We start from the raw sequence: 23,113 nt of genomic DNA on the forward strand, positions 1-23,113 counted from the left end.
TGCAACAGGGGAGACGCAAGCTTGCACGGGATGAAACTTTGGCATGCCAACATGAAGACTGATATACTGCAGGGTGACATGCTGTATAAAATGGAGGAGTTACTAGTAGAGGCCAAAAGGGAGGCAAGACCACACACTGTAAATGTATCAAGGCTCAAATGAACTTTTTCGAATCGCAGTTTTGCAAATCAATGATTTCAGTTGAGGAGCAGTGTTGCAATTATGAGGAGCATTTTTTTTGCAAGGCCTGAAGCAAGAATTTTGTCAAACAATAAAAGTATGACAATATAACAGGGAAGTTGTATCGCAATCCAATATTTTAGTGTTTTGAGTATCCTCCGGAAAATTAAACTGAATAATTATTTGGGTGCTTGATTAAAGAGCAATTATGAATACAAAAGAGAAAATCTGACATTTTACGTTATCTAAAAGGACCAAGTGGTTTCCTAATTTATATAATGAACTGGGGTTTTTTTCTTCAAATCACATTGTGCATGTCACTCAGCTGTATTTTCCTGTCTAGAAATATTTTCCGTCAGGAAATTTCAAGCACAAATAGCACATTTCACTTTAAACTGGGGCGGCCCGGTGGTCCAGTGGTTAGCACGTCGGCTTCACAGTGCAGAGGTACCGGGTTCAATTCCAGCTCCGGCCTCCCTGTGTGGAGTTTGCATGTTCTCCCCGGGCCTGCGTGGGTTTTCTCCGGGTGCTCCGGTTTCCTCCCACATTCCAAAAAACATGCATGGCAGGCTGATTGGACGCTCTAAAAATTGTCCCTAGGTGTGAGTGTGGGCGTGAATGGTTGTTCGTCTCTGTGTGCCCTGCGATGGGCTGGCAACTGATTCAGGGTGTCCCCGCCTACTGCCCGAAGACGGCTGGGATAGGCTCCAGCACCCCCCGCGGCCCTAGTGAGGATCAAGCGGTTCGGAAATTGGATGGACTTTAAACTGTAAAGCTTTTTTTGGATCTAAAACATAAGTACCGTATTTTCCGCACGAAAAGACGCAGTGGATTATAAGGCGCACCTTCAATGAATGGCTATTTTGTAATTTTTTTTCATATATTAGACGCTTTGCACGAAAAGGTGGTCTTCGTGGTCTTCGTGGTTTCATTGAAGTAAGAATTAATTTACATTTTTCGTAGGCGGCGATGAACACCTCTCGAGTGGAAAGGAAGAAAGCACGGAGACTGACAAAGACGTACAGTACCTGTACTTGCTGAGACTGTGAAAACCATTCATAAAATCTGCGTTTAAAAAAAAAATAAAACCACAACCACAGCTCTCATTCTTTCAACAAACTCAGGTGTGTCTTTGTCCGTCTCCTTGCCTTCTTTTCTTCCAGTCAACTCGAGAGGCGTTCATGACCGCCTCCGAAAAACCCATTGGCATTTCCTTTATCGTAGCTCCAAGAATACAATCAGATAAGATAAAATAAGAAAACCTTTAAAAGTCTCACAATGGAGAAATTCCCACTTCTCAGCAGCAAAGTTATGAGAGGAAGAAGTAGAAGAACAAACACTGGATTGGCAAACACTATTTTCCTTTCCAGAAACATTTCCAGAAACATTTCTGAGATTTTAGACAAATTTCTCTCTATTGATTTTGGTCTATGAGGCAGAGTAACGTCAGAACCACAGTAGCACGCTTGCGTAAGCCCGGTTTGTTAAAAATTTGCAACAGCAACTATGTCATTCTGTCAGCATCAAAGCATGCAGTCAATTACATCTACTGCATTTGAAAAGTCATCTGATGGCTCTCGTCAGCCTATATGGAGTGCTTGAGCGCTGCTAGCATTTCATAAGGCTGGAGACGCCGCTAAACACTGGCAATTGCCTCCATCCAGTACAAAGTCAGCATCATTGTTTTTTTAGCACCCTCAATTAGCAATTGAATGTGATTTCAGGATGTCATTGTTTTGTTGAAATCGGTAGCTACTGCAAACAGCCCCTAACAGAGTTAAGTCAGCTTTGGTGGCGTGTGTTACTGCTATGCATAACATTCATATCTGTTGCAGTGGTTAACTTCTTCTTGTCAGTGTAATAATAATAATAATAATACATTTTATTTATAAGCGCCTTTCAAGATACCCAAGGACACTTTACAATAACAAAAAACACAAAACAATAAAATACGGGTTGAGCAACGGCAGCTTGCAAGAGGACTCATTCCAGCCTTAAAGCACACCTCCACTTCAAGATAATGTAAAATAAACGGAGGTGATAACGCATCAACACTGCTAAGTGCAGACAGGAGAATGTGTTCCAACCCGATGTTGGAACACAAAAAATGTTTAATTGTTCCACAGGAGTGACAATTTGATCAATTAAATCACAAGGTAGTAGAAAGCCGCTGAAAATGACATTGAAAGTTGATTTTGTCTTGACATCGGTCTTCTAATCTTCCAAACCCATTTTCTTGTTCCTTTGATGGGATTTTGACATCTCAACTGTCATGCTGAGAAGTTACTGCCGAAGTAAACTTTTCATTCTCATTCCCCTGACGATCAATGCTGCCCTCGTTTTGCTGCATATAAATGAGTGTAGAGGAACAGCTGCAGAATTCTGCAAAAATAGCTGCAGAAGCATCCTAAAACCGCAGATTCTAAATTATTTATTACAGTATCTTGAAATAATTAGAGTTGCTTTTCTGTCAGTCTTGGTGACCCCGGATGGACTAAATTAGTGGTCTATGCACAACTTCAGCATGCCCCTAAATAATTGTATTTGAAATATGAGATGCGGGACCATATGGGACGGGACCGCTTCTGACAGGGCCACCACCCAAAAAGACTCAAATGTTGGCCTCTAAGAAATAACAATTAGCCAAGAGGATGATCACTGCCTATTCCCCCCCCCCCCCCCACCCCCAATAAACCAGAGGGGACAAATGCTGGACCGGTCGCCAGAGTACATATAAACAGGTAGACCGATAACTGTTCGCTCTCTTTAGGATTTAAACTGTATAACTACAAACTGTTTATGTTGCGTCAAATCTTGCATTGTGAATTGAAAATACCTGTAGTTTCTGAAAGTATGGTATAAATACTATGAAAAATGTGAATATTTACTTTCCAAGTCAACTTAACGTGTGCACCCCTCAACTGTCTCTCGCGCTCCTAAAATGTTATGTTAGGGGCCTGATAAAAATTGTTAGTCTGGTACTTTTCACACCAAGTACCACCTTAAAAAAACATTCAGCTCTCCAAGTACCACCATCATAGCAACATTAAAATACAGTTGTGTAATAGGCCCAAATGTTCATCAAAAATTAGGCAGAGGTGTCATTTCTAAAATGTATATCATGAAATATCATAGTCAACTACTGTAAGCTACAATTATGCACAGTAGAACATAAAACACATATCAATACAGTACCACATAATGCAACCTGTTGAAGTTCGGCTTTTCGTTTCTCGTTTTTATTCATACCAATGGCAGACACAGTACAGCATACACTTGCTTTTAACATCAAGCACCCATTTTGTCCTCATTTCAGATTTCCTTTCCTTTTGTTGACACAGGCGTCACCATCCAGCATGGCTCTCTGTCAGACCATATGCCCACAACAGAAGTCCTAAAGAGGCTGGCAACCGGCCCATTGACAAGTAGCAAATAAATAAATGGCCGCTATTGTGAATCATTTAAATGCTTCATAATTTTCTCAAATACAACATAGTGGAGTGTGACTGAAATCCCAAGCAGGTAGCATTGATTTTGTCCAAAGGTTTGGTTAATTACCAATGGATTTGTACCCAGAATATACCAACGAGCAGCATGGCTGCGACTACTTGGACATAATATGAACAGGGGCCAACTAACACAAAATTTCCTTTGAACCATGAGACCAGGGGTCGGCAACCCAAAATGTTGAAAGAGCCATACTGGACGAAAAAAACAAAAAACAAATGTTTGGAGCCGCAAAATATTTAAAGCCTCATAATGAAGGCAACACATGCTGTATGTATCTATATTAGCTGTATTAGCCTACAATCAAAACAACTAAGTTGGCTACAAACACACAATGAGGTTTCATGATGAAATGTTTTTCCCCCCTGCAGTGCATCCTGTAGAGCAGGGGGGCCCAACCTTTTTTGACCTAAGATCTACTTTTCGATCAACAACCCGTTACCGCACACGCGCGCATACGCGCGCACTTACACACGCATGCCATAATGAGCAACAGCCATAACGGCCCTTAAGATGAACGTTGCCTGCCTGGCATCCCGCCCTGCTAATAGAAACGTGTGTTGCAGGCTATGACGCAAATCTTCGTTGACAGAAATGTTGAAATGTAATATTTATCCTACACATTTTTACAGCATCGGAAAACATTAAGAATGTTTGTATCATGTTTGTCCTCCTACAGAAACCATATTAAAACAAAAAATATATTTCCCTCCCACATCTTTTTCCATTTGCAAACATTTTGAAAAGGCTCCATGGAGCCACTTCAGCAATGCTGAAGAGCCGCCGGCGGCTCCAGCGCCGCATATTGCCGACCACCGCTTTAGACTCTTTTTTTTCATCCTCTCAAAACAGTGAGGCTTCATATCTTATTAATGATGTCATTTCAGTCAAATGAATCACGTTTCGATATGTGCTACAGAAATCCTAGATTGCTCGACATATCCTTGAAGCCTCAGCAAAATTTGACCCATCAAGATCTATGACGCTGAATATGAATTATTTTTACACAGTTTAGCTGCAGCAACTACTGTACAATTAAAGGTCAACTTGTGTTTTAAATTCATTCGTCACAAAACTAAAATGATTTTAAAAAAAACACTCAGTGTTTGATGTGTAGACCCGTAAGTCAAAATGACTATTTGACGAAATAGCCTTCCTTTTTACACATGCAGATTAAATTATTGTTACCTTTTAGTAAACAAAATAGGAGACATGATGTTTACTGAAAGATTTTGAAACAGGAAAAAAGTAATTTATTGAAAATTAACTAATATGGTGTTACTTTCTTTTTAATGGTCCATCAAAATTACAAACAAAAATAAACAAACAGGCCTCGACAAAAATGATGGTACTGCTTTGACTGGCTGTGACGGTGTTTTGGGTTGGGTTTTTGATGCCGTCACTTGCTATGGTACTTTATTCAGTCACCTTTATTTTGGCGTGTAGAATTGGGCATGCCCTGATGTCGCTCAGTATTTCAGCTTGGGTTGTTCAGTGACACAATGTCATGATGTCAAGATTTTGTCCATGCCCTACTGTGCCCAGCCCTTCTCTCTGATGTTACTTTATCGTTCATCTCCAGCAGGGGTGGCCAACCAGTCAGAGACCAAGAGCCAATTCTTTTTTACTGTGTTACTACAAAGAGCCACATCATACACATGGGCACACATAAACATCACCCTATCCCTACCTTAAACACACACACACACACACACACACACACACACACACACACACACACACACACACACACACACACACACACACACACACACACAGACCTCTGCTCAGCCAGATTTATTGTAAATGTCTAACAGTACTAAGACAACAGGCCAGTCATTTTCAACAATTAATATTATGTGCACTGTCTTACACACACAAACTCTCAGTTCAACCAAGTCCACCAAAAAAAAAAAAAGTGTTTCTCTTACTATGCATGTTGCTTAGCGCCTTAGTGCAGGGACGTCTGGCATTCCTTCTCTTGAACAATGCTCTTCAAGCACCTCAACAAGTCCAGCTGTCAAACTCATAAAGTTTGCAGACGACACCACGGTCATCCCTCTCATCAAAGACAGCGAGTCGGCGTACCGACAACAAGTGGAGCAGCTGAAGCTCTGGTGCAACCGACACAACCTCGGGCTGAACACGCTCAAGACTGTAGAGATGATCGTGGACTTCAGGAAACATCCTTCACCACAGTTTCCCCTCACACTATCCAACTGCCCTGTGTCAACCGTCGAGACCTTCAAGTTCCCGGGAATCACAGTCTCCCAGGACATGAAGTGGGAGGTCAACACCATCTCCATCTTGAAAAGGGCCCAGCAGAGGATGTAATTCCTGAGACTGCTGAGGAAGCATGGCCTGCCACAGGAGGTGCTATGTCAGTTGTACACGGCATTCATCGAATCAATCCTGTGTTCTTCCATCACGGTTTAGTTTGGGGCCGCCACAAAAAAAGGACAAAATCCGACTTCAACGGACAGTTAGGACGGCGGAAAAAATCATTGGCACCGCCCTACCCACTCTTGAGGACGCTGCAAGAATCAAAATAAGGGCACGGAAAATCCTCCTGGATCCCCCGCACCCTGCCCACCACCTTTTCCAGCTACTCCCCTCAGGCAGGCGCTACAGATCCATGCGCACCAAATCCAGCAGACACTTAAACAGCTTCTTCCCTCTCGCCATTAACTCCCTAAACAGTCACTGAAATATACTCCACCGCACCAGACACTTTAAAGCGCACAAGGACATCTGCACAATTGCACTCTTCTTGTACAACAAATACTGCTTCTGGTCACTATAAAATGGTTCAATGATTTTCTGCACCAACTGTACAGCTGTCATAGTATTGTATTCTACCACTGATCACTTTAGCTCGGCTTGATACTTTGCACATTGTCCCACAGTTGTCACTGGGTGGTACCACCGCACTATGGTTCACTTACATGACGAAATGTCCTTCCATACCTATTTGTCATGTCCTTGTTTACGATGATACTCATGCAGCGTGTTATACCGGAGACAAATTCCTTGTGTGTGCTACATACTTGGCCAATTAAGCTGATTCTGATTCTGATTCTGAAAACTGGCTTATTTCGTTGTTGCCACTCAAAGCAAGCACTGTCTGCATGCGAGCTGCAGAGGTTACTTACTACTCGGGTCAGCCTGCCACATAGGGCAAACTTCTTTGCCCGAAGATCGACTTTTGAAGCGTCCAACCTCCCACGATCGACCCGTGCACGTGCAAGCATATATACACGCACGCACGCGAGCGGGCACCCAACTATGCACGCGCGCGCATATGCACGCACGCATGCACGCCACGATGAGCAACAGCCAGAACGGCCCCTCACATGAACAAAACCGAAACAAATTGACACACAAATCTTTTTTTTTTCCTCCATTTCTTTCTCCCAAGCCTCGCGGCCGACTTGGGATCACTCCGCTGGCTCCCGGACGATCGCGATGGACATATTGGGCAGCCCTGCCTTAAAAAAACACTCTACATTGTTTCAATAAGCTCCCATTGTGTAGCCCTGGTACAATTATGTTGTAATAAAAAATAAAAACTCAAACTAAAACAAAATAAAATAAAAAAGTCACAAAAAGTCTCTTGTTAGATTAAAAAAACATCTAAAATGGATGAACTTTGCCCTGATATGCCGTAAGTCTTGAAGTTCATCTATGAGGTCCGTGGGGCCGGAAAAAAAAAATACCAAACAACAACCTTGAGAACCATGCCAAAACATTAATGTGCACCCCTGTTTATAATGCACATAACTTTTTAAAAGATATAAATATATATTTTATAAATTGGGAAAAAATACACTCGCACATATTAAGTCAAATGCATAACCTCTCAGCTGTGTAACGATGAATAAATGGATACGGCATTTTCAATGCAACCAACTTCGAAGTGCTGAAAAGCAATGGATCTTTGAAAAATAACTATTAGGACATTTTTAAAAAGAGTGCTTCTTAGAATTCACTTTCTGAGCATACTGAAGGACTGGTTTTAAAACATACACACTGTGAAAAAAGAGTGGTTTCAGTACTTTAAAAAAAACGTGCAATATTTGCAATAATATACTGATGAGTTACTTTTGTGAATTTCTGAAAATGTGCAGTAACTGACATGAATCATCAGGTGTGCCATGAAAAAGTTATTCAGTTGTGTGAAAATTCACAGCAGAGATGTGAAAATTCATCGTTAAGGAAATATTTTCACACAACCAGAACTCATTAATCACATCACAGTTAACATTGGAGGCGTCTTGTGGGAAACAAGTTATTATTTATAACTAAGTACTGTGTCTCATGCACGACACATTTTGATTCCCATCCCAGTGCATGAACCCCGAGTCTCGACGCAATAAGTAAATATTCCTTCAAGTACCTGATAGGAGAACACAAACAGGTGAGCTGAAAATGCTGAAGGGAAAGAAATATTTAATAGTGAAGGCCTTGGAAAACAGACTGCGTCGAGCCCAGTGGAATAAAAGCTTCAGGGCTCATGTGAAGGATCTTGCAAGCTCCCTCTTTTCATCAGTTCAACTGTCTGTCTGTCTGTCTGTCACACTGATAACGTGCGCCGCGACATGAATACAGAAACAGCATCTTTAAAACATGAGCTGACGGAGCATGCTGTATGCAGTATGCAGGAGTAGCATGTATAGTGCGTAGGTGCCATCAAAGAGAACATCGCCTCACGATATGGGCCTCACATTTGTCAAGGCCGCCCCCCGAGGTCCTCTTGGAGGTTCCGTGTCGTTGGTTGAGTGGATATGCAGATTAGGGTGGGATTACCGACATTTCAATGGATGTTGCTCTCTCAGTTTTTCTCCTCAGCGGTCCACCTTGGGCTGGCGACAGGACAACACATCCAGCCCCGACTCGAGACTTTTGGTCTTGGCTTTGATTTTTTTTTTCTTATCCTTACAATATCCACACAAACATTTATCACCACACATTCCACGACTGACATAACTGATTGTTTACATATATGTGTGCATAATTTATTTAACCCTTTCATGGACAGCGGTTACTACAGTAGACAGCCTATCACGTTATCAGGTGACAGGTTATCATGATTGGTGCATGAAAGGGTTAAGCATCCAAAATGGGTTTCATTTGATCTGATTGGATTTCCTTTGATTGATGAATTTCAATTCGGGCTGCAACTGAAGATTATTTTAATAATCGATTAATTGCTCCATTATTTTGTTGAATAATCGATTAAAAAAAATAACGGACAATGATTTTAAACTTGACCGGCAAATTGGTGCCGTTGTTAAATCCAGCTTCTTTCATTTTACAGAGCTGGATAAAGTAAAACCTCTCCTTTCTCATGAGCACTTTGAGACTGTAATTCATGCCTTCGTCACATCTCGGCTGGATTACTGTGATGCACTTTACTTTGGAGTCAGACAATCCTCCATTAAGCATCTCCAGCTGGTCCAGAATGCTGCTGCTTGCCTCTTGACTGGTACTCGTAAGAGGGAGCACATAACACCTAGTCTGGCATCCCTTCACTGGGCTCCCGATACATTTTAGAATTCTTTTAGAGATCCTATTATCTGTTTTCAAATGTTGAAACTAAAGGTGTTAGTTTAGCGCGTTATTATTGGCATTAATCTAAATCAATTTTAACGTGATAAAAAATTTTATCGCAAGATTAATGCGGCAACACGTCACAGCGGATGTTACGGTGCGCTATAAATAGACCGGAAACAAAACAACAAGCGCGCTGCACAGGTACACGCCCATGTCTGTTTTGCCAGCCACAGCAGCGCGAGACACCGAAAACGGATAATGAAAGAGTTTATGAATTGAAAGTTTACTTTTAAAAAGTTGCCAGACGGTTCCACTGAAAAGACCAAAGTTACCTGTATGTTTTGCAGTCATAAACTGAGCTATCATCATAGCACGTCGAGTCTGAAATACCACTTAATGGCCAAGCACACAGCTGATGTGAGTACTCCGCCCCCTCATCTAAGACAGACAGGACACTATGGATAATTTCAAAGCGAAGAAAATGGATAGCACGACGAAGAATAAATTTGCTGAAGCCATAGCTAAATGTATGGCTACTGCATGCAAGCCTGTCAACATTGTCCACAGCTAGACTCAAACTGAAATCATTCGCATTGCATCTAACGACTCCAGTACGGATTGCCAGCGAGAGCCTCCATTACAAGCTATGAACAGAAATTGTACGTAGCGAGAGGGCTAAGGTACATCAAGCGGGAGAAGATACTGTTTCGGGAGAGAAATAAGAGACTAGGAACACTGAGTTGCCCGTGATTAATTTGATAATCGATTTGCAGCAGATTAATAGTTGCAGCTCTAATTTTCATAAACTATTCTTGAGTAAGCTTGGAAGACATTGCATCTCCCTTACACTCACGCTATCATGTGTTTTTTACAGTATTACTTACACACACTCACAAGCCTAATTGAACGGTACTGAGTTACCAGTCAAAGCATGTCATAAGATACAATCTGCATTTTCCCTAAATGCTAAAAAAGCATGGCTAAGAGTCCAAAAGGTCCCTTGTGCATGGAGTTTGTTATGTTCTCCTCATGCTCGCGTGTGCGTGTGCGTGTGTGTGTGTGTGTGTGTGTGTGTGTGTGTGTGTGTGTTCCTGCTCCAGTGAAGACTCGATATTGCCCCCTTTACTCGTGCATGAGAAAATCACACAGAAATCCTCAAGCACTCAACAGCCAACACTGTTTACAAATCAGTGGCTACGGTGAAACCACTAATTGCTGACTGCATATTTGGTTCAGGCACAGATGACACAACCCAAAGTTTATCAGCGCCAACATCATATTCTGGCTGGGTCAGGGTCTGTATTCTCGTTGTTGTTTATTTGTTTATTTCTTTGTGCTGTAAACATTCTAACAGAGGTCCAAATACTGAGTGAATCTGTTCAACACATTCCTTGAAAAGACAGGACCAGTTAGGAGAAAATTAAATTCACTTAAGCCCTGCCAACAACAGTCTCAGGAGATGTGCGAGGACACCTGTTCTCCTTTTTGGACCACAACCAACAAGCCGGTGTCTCTGCAAGGGTGCCAAAGTCACTTTCCAACATGATAAGCATACATTTAAATAAATGAAGGTTCAGGCATGGGATACGTTCCAACATTTGATCACAATGCTACATCTGCTTTCATCAAATGAAGTGAATGCAGTGACCACGCCCATATAGAAGTGCCGAATCTTTATTTGGTTGGAGAAAGACATCACATGGGCACACTGCGCAAAATGTGCAGGACAAAAAAAAAGCAATACTGGAAACAAACTGGGCCCACAAACGCAGATCCAGATAAATCATTTTTAACAAGCGGCCCCGGAGAAAATCCTACTGCTCAAAATACTGCCTTGTTAAAAAGAGAATTCAATAATTTATCGGGGGCTTAATATGGTGTAGACCTACTCTTTTGTGCCCTGCAGTATGTCATGAATCATCTTTGTGACTGTGTCATGTTTTGTGGCACATCCTAAGATCAAAACCTGAGGATCAGAGAGGAGCTAATTTATCCATATATACAGTCTACAGTATTGACATTTCAGCACAAAAATCTTGCTACAGGTTCGCAAATGGGAGTGCCTCAATGGCTCCATTGCATACCAACTGCCAGTTTTGCTTTTACTGCACATGTGTTTGTAAAGAAAGTGCCTACCATGGAATGGCATAACAAGCCCTCTCCAACAATGCACCTTTTCCTCGAACCCTACTACCTGCTGTGTCTCCCATACACAAGCTCAATGTTCTGTTGGGCGAAAATAGACCTGCCCTGCAATGCATTTACATTTCCCCAAATGGGAACGCCTCGCCAGAGTCTGTCATTACACACCCCATTAGAACACTACAGAGGATTTATCTCACATTTTGATTTAAGACAGCAGCGGCGAGAGGAGGAAAAGCAGGGGATGCTGCTGAGGCAGGTTGCATGTAAGAAGATGGCAGAGAGGTGGGAGAGAATCTCGCAGGGATGAGTGGAAGGAATGAAGAGATAAAACAAATGAAAGGAATCTGAATTCATGAAATCAATCAATGTTACAATCGCTCGGATGTGTGCATTTTTTGCCCTGTTGTTTACATTTAGTAATATCATGGCGACAACTCTGTCCACTCTTTGTATCTAAATCATCTGAAGGACAGGGAACAGAAGGAAGGCGAAAGTTAAAAGCAGGAATTTGTACACTGTTGGCAACCGAACGCTGCAAAAAGCTAAATTCCACCAAATAGCAAATAGGTGAATTTTTAGCAGACAACACAAGATAAATTGGAGAAAAAAAATTCAGGATGTCAAATTGTGAATAAGGCGGGGTTCACTGTAGTAGGGATAGTTCGTCAATTATTTTTGTAAATATTATTTTTAAGCGGTTGGAGAGGTTCTGGATGTTCTGAAGTCCAGTTTTGATGTGAGTGTTGCACTGAACAAAATAATGATTCCTGGCTGATTGGTGAAACTACAAAAGTCTGGAGTAGATTCAGCACAACATTCCTACAACTGATGTCATGTTGTTTTTTATCACAACTCCAAAGGACGGGAGTTAAATTTGAAGCATGTGATGGACTCTATTTTAGCACAATTTCTTTAGATTCAATTAAAAACCAGTTAATTCCACACCACCCCAAGTGTGGGTCTTACTTGGGTTCACATTGTTCTTCAGGCCTTCAACTATCTGTAGTTGCTACGGAATCAACAGCACCACTTCTGATTGCAGCCAATACTGTACTCAATTTTGCCCTAATGTTTGAAGCCAGTAAAAAACCAACAAGCATACAAAATAATCAAAATTCATTATTAATAAGTCATTTTAAATTGGTCACAGTGGCCTTTGGATTGTGAAAATTACAGCTACATAAATTCCTCAAATGAGATTGCGTTGGAGGTGGATGTGATCAAAAGTGGATCAAATAACAGTAAATTGTATGGACCATAATTTCCAGATTATGTTATGCACCTGATTAAAAGGTGTATCAGGTAAATTTAGATGTTTTTTGCATACATTGGTCACTTTGTATGAACAGCCACAGGTATCAACGTTATAACATGGGATATTTGCAAAGAAAGTGGTCACAACGATGGATTGAACCCATTCAGGGACAGCGGTTACTACAGTGGACAACCTTATGTTATCAGGTTATAGGATGCATGAAAGGGTTGAAAACCGGTAGATGCTTTTTTTTTTCTCCAAACAATCCCCAATGCAGCTAGCTACACAGAGGTGTCCCAGAACGTTTTATAGTCACTCATGTTGTCACACGAGGTCAACTCGCCAACGAGCTTCATCAGGCAGCAGGGCACAAAAGTCCGTGGCCATGCATCCTTTCAAAAGCCGTTTATTACTTGTTTAGGAGACGCAGGGATTGTTGCTCCATGGTCAGACAGTGTCTTCCATGTAAGGCTGAAACAAGCCCTCAAGTAAGACAGGTACCACAGTCCCCCTCAAAAAATTTGCTCGCTTATTTAGGTGTACACTGCAAGGAGGAAATAATCAAGCTAACCGCATTAACGATTGTTCATGCGATGCAGTACGCCGGCAACGATCTGAAAAGGACGATTTGAAAATTAACCCTCCCTTAACAAATAATATATGGACATCAATGCCTTGGTACAAATTGATGCTGACAGCATGTCGCCGTGTAACGGCATCACTTTCGAGGAAGATTGGGCCAAAAAATCCAGCCCGATCCGACCTGGCCCGCGGGTATTAAAGCCCGACCTGGCCCGAGCCCCGACCAATTAACTTCATTTGCAGGCCCGAGCCCGAAGCAAATCCGAAATTTCATATTTTATTTGTGAGGACTCGGGAGGAGGAGGGGTAATTTATGATAACAAATTAAAGCCTGTCTTTTGTAACGAAATCTAAGTTAAACAAGACTGTATAAACATTTACATCTTTTATATTTCTGTTTCTGCAGAGGTTACATTAACCGACAATTTTCCATCATTGACTGATTTTTTTAAGAGTTGACGGGAAAAATTTAAGGCCGCCCGTCATTTTGACGGGTTGAAAATTGGGCCATTAACCACAGCAGCAGTACGTCCTTAAGAATCTAGCGCGGCACTTTCAGAAAGAGAAGCAGAGAGACAAAGAACAATGACAGGTGGATAATAGACAGAGACAGGAAGCAGTTCTTTGAATTGTCATTGCAAGAGTTTAGTACAGTACGTGTGATGAGGCGACTTCTGTTTTTTTGCGAACCACGGTCTCTCGTGGCCAAAACTATTCATGGCCTCAAAACACCTCAGCGCACTGTGATGTTTGGGTAGCAATATCACAGTGCGTTGTTATATATTTATTTTTAAAAAGTCAGCGAGAGAGAAGCCCGGCCCGACTCGAAGCAATAATAGACATTTTAGGCCCGAAATTCGGGTCGGCTCGGGCTCGGGCTTCAGATCTTACCTCTACATCACTTGACTCATTTTCGAGAATCATTTTCACAAACTGTTGCGACACAACATTGTCCTGAAATAACGTTAAATTGTGAATTAAAATATAACTTTACGCGGACACTGTATTGTACGGCGCCTGTTGCCAGCATTTTATGGCGGTTCCAGCACTCGCAGCTCGCAGCTCTAGCATCACTCAAGGGCACAACATAGGGTGGCGGGAGCCGTCAGATTACATTTCAAAGGTAGTTTAACAGATAGACGTACAAAGTCAATGACTGGGCACAATTTCATGCTGAAGGTCTGGCACATTTGTCGTTCCTGCTGATCACCTTTGAACAAACAAGGCATGTGTTGTTGTTGTTGTAAAATCGCAACTGTGCATCTGACGTCACTTTGTCTCATAGACAAAAATACATGGGGAGAGATTTGTCTTCATCTCACTAATGTTTGCAGAAAGGAAAATAGTGTGCTGCTACCAGTATGCAGTTTCAATTTCGTAAAACATTTTGAGTATGTAACCAGGAAAACCAGCTAGTCATTTGTTATTAAGTGGAAATGTGGGGTTTTTTTGTCTTCTGCATTCAAAACCTTTCACATTTTTTTTAAAATCCGAATACCTGGTGATTCCATAGAATTTTCAGTACTATACAATATAATACATCCTGCAGCTGTAACAAAGTAGGCTATCTGAATACAATTTCGGATATTTGTGTGTGTGTGTGTGTGTATGTTGCAATATCACAGAAGCTGCAAGTTACAAAGATCGTTTTGAATCACATGTAGACAAAATATTAGTGCTCCCCCCCCCACCAAGATGGCGCCCGAGTAGGCAGCTGTCAGCAAGTGCTCTTCAAAAGCCTTGCTTTTTTGTTGTTTTTTTGTTGTTTAATCTTTTGTTTTGTCACATGTTTTTTGTTGTTTAGTCATGTGGACCTGATGTGGACTGTTTTCAGCGTTTTTTGGCCACGACATTCGTCAAAGGAGAAGAATCTGTGCTTGGTGGTTGCGCCTTCTCAGCAGCATGCCTGTACCAGCACAGATTTTGATTGGGAGGATTGTCGGCGCCATTTGACTGTCGGTGCTGGACAGTCAAATGGTGCTTGTGTTTTTTGCGCCTGTAATGGGCAGCATTTTTCACAGCCCCGTTTTGTTCAGTGAAGAAGTCGGCGCTGTTGGACATTCTGCGTTGGTGCGGCTGGATGGATGGCTGCTGAAGTTGAGGATAAGGAGAGAGGAGCGTTGGCGCAGAGCGCCGATGCGTATTTGGAACTGAGAGTCGCCGCTTGGAATTGAAATGGATTTACATGGGACAGGAGAAGTGAACCAATCTCTTTTTTCGTCAATGGATGCTACAGCTTATTGTTGACTTTGAAATTTAGCTTGTAGCCAACGTGTGCACATTTTGAGCATGACGTCTCTGATCCACTGGTGAAAGGACACTTCGATTCTCTCCTCTTTCATCTCAAACTGCTTTAACAACAATGCGTATGAGGGAAAAGTGGTTAGGACTGCACGATTGTCCGTGTTTTATGTTATGTGTTGTGTTTATTAATTTACTTTATGTTAACTTGTTTTGTTAAGCGCTTTGTTACAGCTGCTGCTGTTGTGAAAGCGCAATATAAATCAGGGTGTATTGTATTGCATTGGGGCGGCCCGGTAGTCCAGTGGTTAGCACATCGGCTTCACAGTGCAGCGGTACCGGGTTCGATTCCAGCTCCGGCCTCCCTGTGTGGAGTTTGCATGTTCTTCCTGCGTGGGTTTTCTCCGGGTGCTCCGGTTTCCTCCCACATTCCAAAAACATGCATGGCAGGCTGATTGGACGCTCTAAATTGTCCCTAGGTGTGAGTGTGGGCGTGGATGGTTGTTCGTCTCTGTGTGCCCTCGATTGGCTGGCAACCGATTCAGGGTGTCCCCCGCCTACTGCCCGGAGACGGCTGGGATAGGCTCCAGCACCCCCCGCGACCCTAGTGAGGATCAAGCGGTTCGGAAAATGGATGGATGTATTGCATTGTACTATTAGGCCGACTTGCACTGCTTCGGATGACAGGATTTGCTCATATTTGACTTACTTTATTTTACTACATGAGTGGGAAAACCATGATCATGCCTGTTTGCTCATATGATTGTGTTAGCGCTATATAAATCAGCATGTATTGTATTGTATTGTATTGTTCTGCAGTACAGTTTTACACCAGTCAAAGCTATCGTAATAAACGCTGATTTAATACCTCTTTGGCATGTCGATCAAATATGAGCACTATCTTTATACGGGAATAATGTTTGATAAAGCTCTTGTAATGTGATGCTATTACATAGTGTATGTAACTAATGTTGAGACCATTCATATGCATTCAAATTAGTGGGTACAAAAATATGGCACAAACTGGTCTCCACTGGATAACCCAAAGCACCCATTCATGAACATTTGACTAAATTATTAGAGTTTGCTTCAAAATAAAAGTTGTTTCACAGCTTTATCTTTCAGAATAAAATGAGACCTTGGAATGTTTTATAAAAGGCACTGAGGCACACAGTTCATTGCTAAATGCAATCAGTCCTCATCAAAACCAAAACTTCATACGTCGAAATGTCTGAGGGTCAAATTGATCCCCTTTAATTATTAATTGCTTAGGTTGAGAAAATGTGTTAGCAGACCTACCTTCCACTGCACGCACTGAAGTGATCAAAAGCAGAAGAACCGCAGTCAAAGTGGCCAGCATGGCTCCGTTGAGCATCCTACTGTCCTCTCCCATCATCCAGCGTGCACAAACAATATCCCACTGAATGCACAAGTCAGGATTCCACAGGAAGACTCACAACGCCATCAAGACAGAGGAAGCCGTAGCACGGCGCTGGACGTACACTGAAGAGCGCACACTGAAGGTTGGGGAGAGCTCTCCCGTTTCTTTCATTACCGCCTCTCCAACACTTTTATGGCCAATCGGAGAAGACGATGGCGGCTCATTAACCAATCACCTTTCTTGTGGCGCCTGACCTACCTTCCGAGTCTAAACCCGATGGACGGATCCCGCATGGTCGCCCTTGTAAAATGAGCGACTCCAAGTGGCCAACAAATGGCACCACATCTCTCAACTTTTTGTAAATTCAGGAGAGATGTCGAGCGATAATAATTACTAAATTTATGTAGCACCTTTAAAAACACGTGTTTACAAAGTGCTTTTGCTGACCAATTACAAATCAAATCCCGGGCAATAACATGCAAATAACCAAACACATAACAGCAAAAGCAACAACAGTAACAATAACCTTTTTTTTTTAAGTAATGTCTGAGGCAATACAAGATTCTGACAACCCAACTGACATCAATTGGTAATTCATTTAAAATATTTGGAAACAAATAAGTCACAAAATAAAATTACGTCCGTAATAACAATACTGGAATAATAAAATGCAATAAAGGCTTTCTTTCATCTCCCGGATCTGGAACTGCTGACTGGCTAATAGGTGGTTTGAAGTTGAAGAATGGTAGCTCATGCCTGCTTTCAAAATAATCAGTCGAATCAAACTCAGTTCTAAACTAGACTGGGAGACAGGGAAGTGACCTAAAATGGGGAGATGTGGTGCCATCTACTATATTGGAATTAGAAAGAAACCGCTGCTGCATTCTGATCCAGCTGGAGGTAAACAGTGGCGGAGCTACAGGGTGGCTAAATGTGGCCAAGGCCAGTCCTACTCACTTTGTGACCTATCCCCTGGTCACCTCCATACCAAGGGGAACATTTTGATAGCTGTGATTTTTCTGCCATCCTCACATGGATGTAGTATTCTTAGACCCCCTGTTACTCTGCCACAACTTTTTGTTCGTTTGTTTGTCTTATATCTGCATAAAATAATAAATGTACAACTGATTTGATTGCAAAATCGAATCTAATCCGTTTTAAGTAAATAACATTCAATTCTTGGATTCAACTTTGATTTTATTGATCATGGTTCTGACAACAAGATGCAGATGAATAGCACTGAGATCTACCTGATGAGAGAACATTTATAATTTCATTCTGACCAATGAAACGTGCAGCGCTTTTCCCCAACATATTGATAGAACCATATGCCACCGGCTGTGGCATTTTCGCCGTAGAGACAGAAAATAATGTGAACGCCACAGAGAAGTCAATGTATTCGAGTTAGGCACGCTTAGACAGTGGCAATGCAAGATGGTCGCCAATGGCTTCACTTCTCACCACACACAGACACACACACGCATATATATATATATATATATATATATATATATGTGTGTGTGTGTGTGTGTGTGTGTGTGTGTTAAAAAAAAATCCTCGTCTTACCCCTCGGGTGGTGTCCGTCCCTCATTCAGCTCGGGTCCTCTACCAGAGGCCAGGAAGCTTGAGGCTTCTGCGCAGTATCCTTGCTGTTCCCAGCACTGCACATTTCTGGACTGAGATGTCCGATGTCGTTCCCGGGATCTGTTGCAACCACTCATCTAGTTTGGGGGGCACTGCCCCGAGTGCTCCGACCACCACAGGCACGACTGTCACCTTTACCCATGGGCGAGATGCGATAACATATATATATAACATATATATATATATAAACAAAAGCACTTTACAATTCAACTCTTAGGGCATACATTTTATTGTCCAACCAGTGGCTCAAAAAAAAAAACCCTAAATAAAAAAAATTAAAAAACCATTTGCAAAATAAAAAATGAAATCCCTGACATTAACATAAAAGAAATCCTCTCTGATACAATTTGGGCATCATGCGTCAAAAAGGAAAGAGCCGCCAAACAGTACAGCTCGCGCACATGACCTCCTCCAGCATTCCTGATTCATTGCCCACCGACCACGTTATGTTTTACTGCATGTATGAAAATCCATCTGTTTGACATGCAGTGAGCAAAGTATTTCATTTTTATGATGAGTGTGTTTCCCTCTTTTATACCTCCTATCAACACTTATATGTATTTTAAAAAAAACAATGACAAATTTGTGACAAATGCTCAATTGCCACTGAGAGTAACAGAGGCTGAAAAATCCCAAATCTTAATTGAGCTGTGATCAAGGTCAAAAAGGTCAAACAAACAGTCCACACAATAGTGTGCTGCCACAGCGTTCACCCCCTATATTAACCTTTAGATGACAGAAAAAGATGCATGCTTATACTTTTAGAATAGGCCTAAGTTTGCTCAGGCGTCATTGCAAAATAAATGAAACATGAATGCTGCCAACTGAAATATTCCCGACCTACTCATTATTCACTTATCTCATGTGCGACTTGTTGCATTTAACACATCACATATTACTGTAACAACACACAAGTTTAAATTGTCCTGACAAAATTTACTGGAACAATGAAATTATAGTAACTGGAATACTAGGTGATTTGATAAGCGGATTTAAGAAAAAAAATATGAATAATAATAAAAACAAAAGTTAGACACAGCCCTGTCAATTGTCCATTTCTATGTCGCCTACTGTATATTTGAGCAAACATGAAGCTTGAAATAAAGGCAATCATAAAAAACATTCAATTGTGATTCTGAAGACAAAAACAAATGCAGTATAGGTTTTGTGTTTGTTTTTCGCAAAAATAGTACCGCATACAACAAAAAGGCCAATTTGTATGGAAAAAAATGCAGCTTTTTGATGATTGAACTTCCTACAAACATGTTCAGAAAATGATTCTTTACTTTTACTTGTTTGCTTTTTTTATTTGGTCCTTCTGAGTGAATTCTGCATTTTACCTCGCTGTGCATTATGGGTATCTTCCAACAATTATTATAATGAGCTAATTGTAGTTTATCCAGTCTGAACTCTTCATCGTTGATCGTATAAACAATGCGAGGCCCCCACCCACCCCACGGTGCTGTGGTTCTGCTCAACCATACAGTTACAACTATGGAAAGTAATCAAATAAGTACCGTTAATCAATAAGTTTTGTTTTGTTTGAAGAAATGCTAATCCTGATATGTTGTTTTAACGTCACGTGGATCAGTGGATTCAGGCAGGCATGCATTCCATCAAAAGTCCCCTCTTAAAATTATGTGTTGTGACATGCGCTCAGTGTGGCGACCAAATGTGGCAGAATAATTGACTTTTTTTTTAATAATAACAGCGAAATCAAATCATGCATTTCAGGAAATGTTGAGTCTGAGCTTTGCGTCCAAGGTTCGGAGACGACCGCTTATTTCGATGGTGATGAGAACAGCAGCATTTGCAATCACAACATTGAAGGAGGGGTGATCATTGTTCCGCAGGCCAAACAAATCCTACCAAATATTTGTTATAGCCAACTCACACCAGAAAAGCTTGACATTCACATCACAGGTTATAAGGGATTCATTCCCAATAGCGTTTTGACCTATAAATGTCCATCCATGGCTCACTACATGCCAGTCTTGTTTCCATCAGATGAGAACATGATGCACACTGGCTATACATATATACAGTACATTAATTTTTTACACTGTGCTGTTTGGGTACACACCTTCAACATGAGATTAAAAACACACACACACACACACACAAAATAAATTTCAATAAAAAAAGCTTTGAAGACACCACCGCATTTGTCACTGAGCTCAATCCCTGCAGGTGAGGGGACCACAATGCACCATGTAGGACATCAATTGATCATTATAAACATTTCGTTGACTTTTCAGCATCACTCTTCCCTAACATTTTGTCTCCTTTTCCTCATCATCGTCTTCCTTGAAATTCATTGAAACCAGCTCAACAAACGCAATCAAAGTATAGTACAACACAGCAAAACCAAACCGGGACTGTTGTGACTGTCAGTTTTTGTTCCTCTTCACGGACATTTTCCCATAATGTTTGGCAAAACTAATCCAATTGTAATCCAATATTCTCTCTTCTGAACTCCAGCAGCTCCCGTGCGATGAGGACGTCCTTCACTGGACTTCAGAATCTGGCAGACGGCAGAGCATCATCAACAAAGAAGTAGCAAGAGAGCCAGCAGGAGCAGCGCTAAGAGGCTACATGGGCGGCTCTGACATGTGGCCGCGCTTCTGACTTGGTTGACGTCTTGAGGGTAGCTGTACAGTCCTGGCCTGCTTCGACTACACTGACTGCTGAGGCACATCCCACTTCCCGAGCCGCTGATGTCATCACCTGAGCACAAGCACCATAAAATACATTTGTACTGTCTTCAACCATTCTCTTAAATGTACTTGGTTGTAGAGGGAAACGTTTTGGTTCATATACATGAACATTTTGTTTTGATTACAGTGAAGTCCCAGATATTCTCTTTTTGGCATTTGTGAAAGGACGTTAATTTCAGATTTGTTTTGGGGGAGGGGGGATACACAACTATGAACAAAACAAAAACATTGAATGGGCACCATCTTGCAGCATCTTGGTGCCAAGGAACTGTTGAAGTGAATTGAGGCGCTTAATCAGAAGTGCTCTGCCATCATCTTGTGTCATCTCGGTGCCAAGAAAGAATATGTTGAAGTCGCGTGACTAAACAATATCTTTGTTAAGTATGCCAGAAAACGATTTACAATTTATTATTTGAAAGTTGTCGAACATTTCCGTGTATTTATCGTTTGCATTTGTAGGGAACATGAATTTATCAAGGGCGGCCCGGTAGTCCAGTGGTTAGCACGTCGGCTTCACAGTGCAGAGGTACCGGGTTCGATTCCGGCTTCGGCCTCCCTGTGTGGAGTTTGCATGTTCTCCCCGGGCCTGCGTGGGTTTTCTCCGGGTGCTCCGGTTTCCTCCCACATTCCAAAAACATGCATGGCAGGCTGATTGGACGCTCTAAATTGTCCCTAGGTGTGAGTGTGGGCGTGGATGGTTGTTCGTCTCTGTGTGCCCTGCGATTGGCTGGCAACTGATTCAGGGTGTCCCCCCGCCTACTATCCCGGCTGGGATAGGCTCCAGCACCCCCCGCGACCCTAGTGAGGATCAAGCGGTTCGGAAAATGGATGGATGGATGGATGGATGAATTTATCATCCAACACTTATTTAAGTAACCGTTCAGATTATGATAAGGCAGTGTGGAAATTAGCTATTGCTGCATCTTGTTTTTAACTGTGCTGTATACATTTCTGTGACATAATCCAAACGCTAGTGATGTTTTCGCACCTCTATATGAAAATGAGAATGCCAGATTAGCATACTCTCAATGTCAATTTGCCAGAGTTGATCAATTCTGTGTAAACAAGCAAAGCCATTTGAAACTTCATGTCATACCCTCTCCACAGCTGCAGTGAAAGTAATACATACATAGTTTTATTTCAAGTACGGTGTAAATTGCCAAAACATGAATTTTTTTTTGCTCCAAAAATCTACTCACTTGCGTCCTGGAAATCCACATCATTCCCATCCATGGCATTTTTTAGCCTGTTGCTCATAATTTTGAGTTGCATGATTTGCTGCCGGATCGTCATATCTGGTTTGGTGATGTCAAGCTCCACCTCTGGATTGTTGATCTGATTGGCCAAGCCATCCCCCATCACCTCAGGAAGGTATCTTCAGCAAGTAGAAACAATGAGAAAATAACTGACTTGAAAGAAGGAAGTGGTGCTGTCCTAATCGTAGTGCAAATGCTAAAAGCCCTGAAAGAGTGAGTAAGTGTGTGAGTGAGTGAGTAAGTGATTGAGTGAGTAATCACCACTTGCAAAATTGTGTTTCAAAGAAATTCTGTCAGGTCAAATAATTTCACAAAAATTCATTCTCTGAACTGAGCATCCTCACGAGGTTCGTGAGCGTGCTGGGGTCGATCCCAGCTGTCTTTGGGTGCGGGGCACAGTACACCCTGAACTGGTTGCCAACCAGTATGAGACCCTATTAAATACTATTATCATTCCAAGTCTCTTGCTGTTTTTAGCAAGTGTGCTGTTTTAGGAAGAGTGCACTATTTTCCGTTTTCAAGTTAAATACATTTCATGAATGTCATGAATAAAATCTTCAACACGATTTGATTTTGGCGGCACACTGGACAACTGTTTAACACGACTGCCTCACAGTGCAGAGGTGCAGGGTTCGATTCCGGCTTCGGCCTT

The 23,113-nt window shown here is 41.8% G+C and overlaps 2 protein-coding genes across 2 annotated transcripts in view; both read right to left on the minus strand.

The window, feature by feature from the left end:
* The window catches only part of LOC147201971 (ephrin type-B receptor 1-like), a 130,650-nt gene extending 113,698 nt beyond the window's left edge, over positions 1-16,952 (minus strand). The window contains exon 1 of the mRNA XM_086114763.1: positions 16,763-16,952. Within this exon, the coding sequence (XP_085970889.1) occupies positions 16,763-16,859 (97 nt within the window). The 5' untranslated portion in view covers positions 16,860-16,952. The remainder of the gene's footprint in view (positions 1-16,762) is intronic.
* A 1,747-nt stretch (positions 16,953-18,699) lies between these two features.
* Positions 18,700-23,113, minus strand: part of gpc1a (glypican 1a) — a 39,980-nt gene continuing 35,566 nt past the window's right edge. The window contains exons 9-10 of the mRNA XM_086116481.1: positions 22,405-22,580; positions 18,700-21,215 (exon numbers count right to left, since the gene is read on the minus strand). Of these exons, the coding sequence (XP_085972607.1) occupies positions 21,034-21,215; positions 22,405-22,580 (358 nt within the window). The 3' untranslated portion in view covers positions 18,700-21,033. The remainder of the gene's footprint in view (positions 21,216-22,404; positions 22,581-23,113) is intronic.

The sequence above is a fragment of the Hippocampus guttulatus genome, chromosome 7 (genome assembly GCF_054856545.1).
Source record: "Hippocampus guttulatus isolate MCC_2025c chromosome 7, RoL_Hgut_1.0, whole genome shotgun sequence".
Classification (NCBI taxonomy): domain Eukaryota; kingdom Metazoa; phylum Chordata; class Actinopteri; order Syngnathiformes; family Syngnathidae; genus Hippocampus; species Hippocampus guttulatus.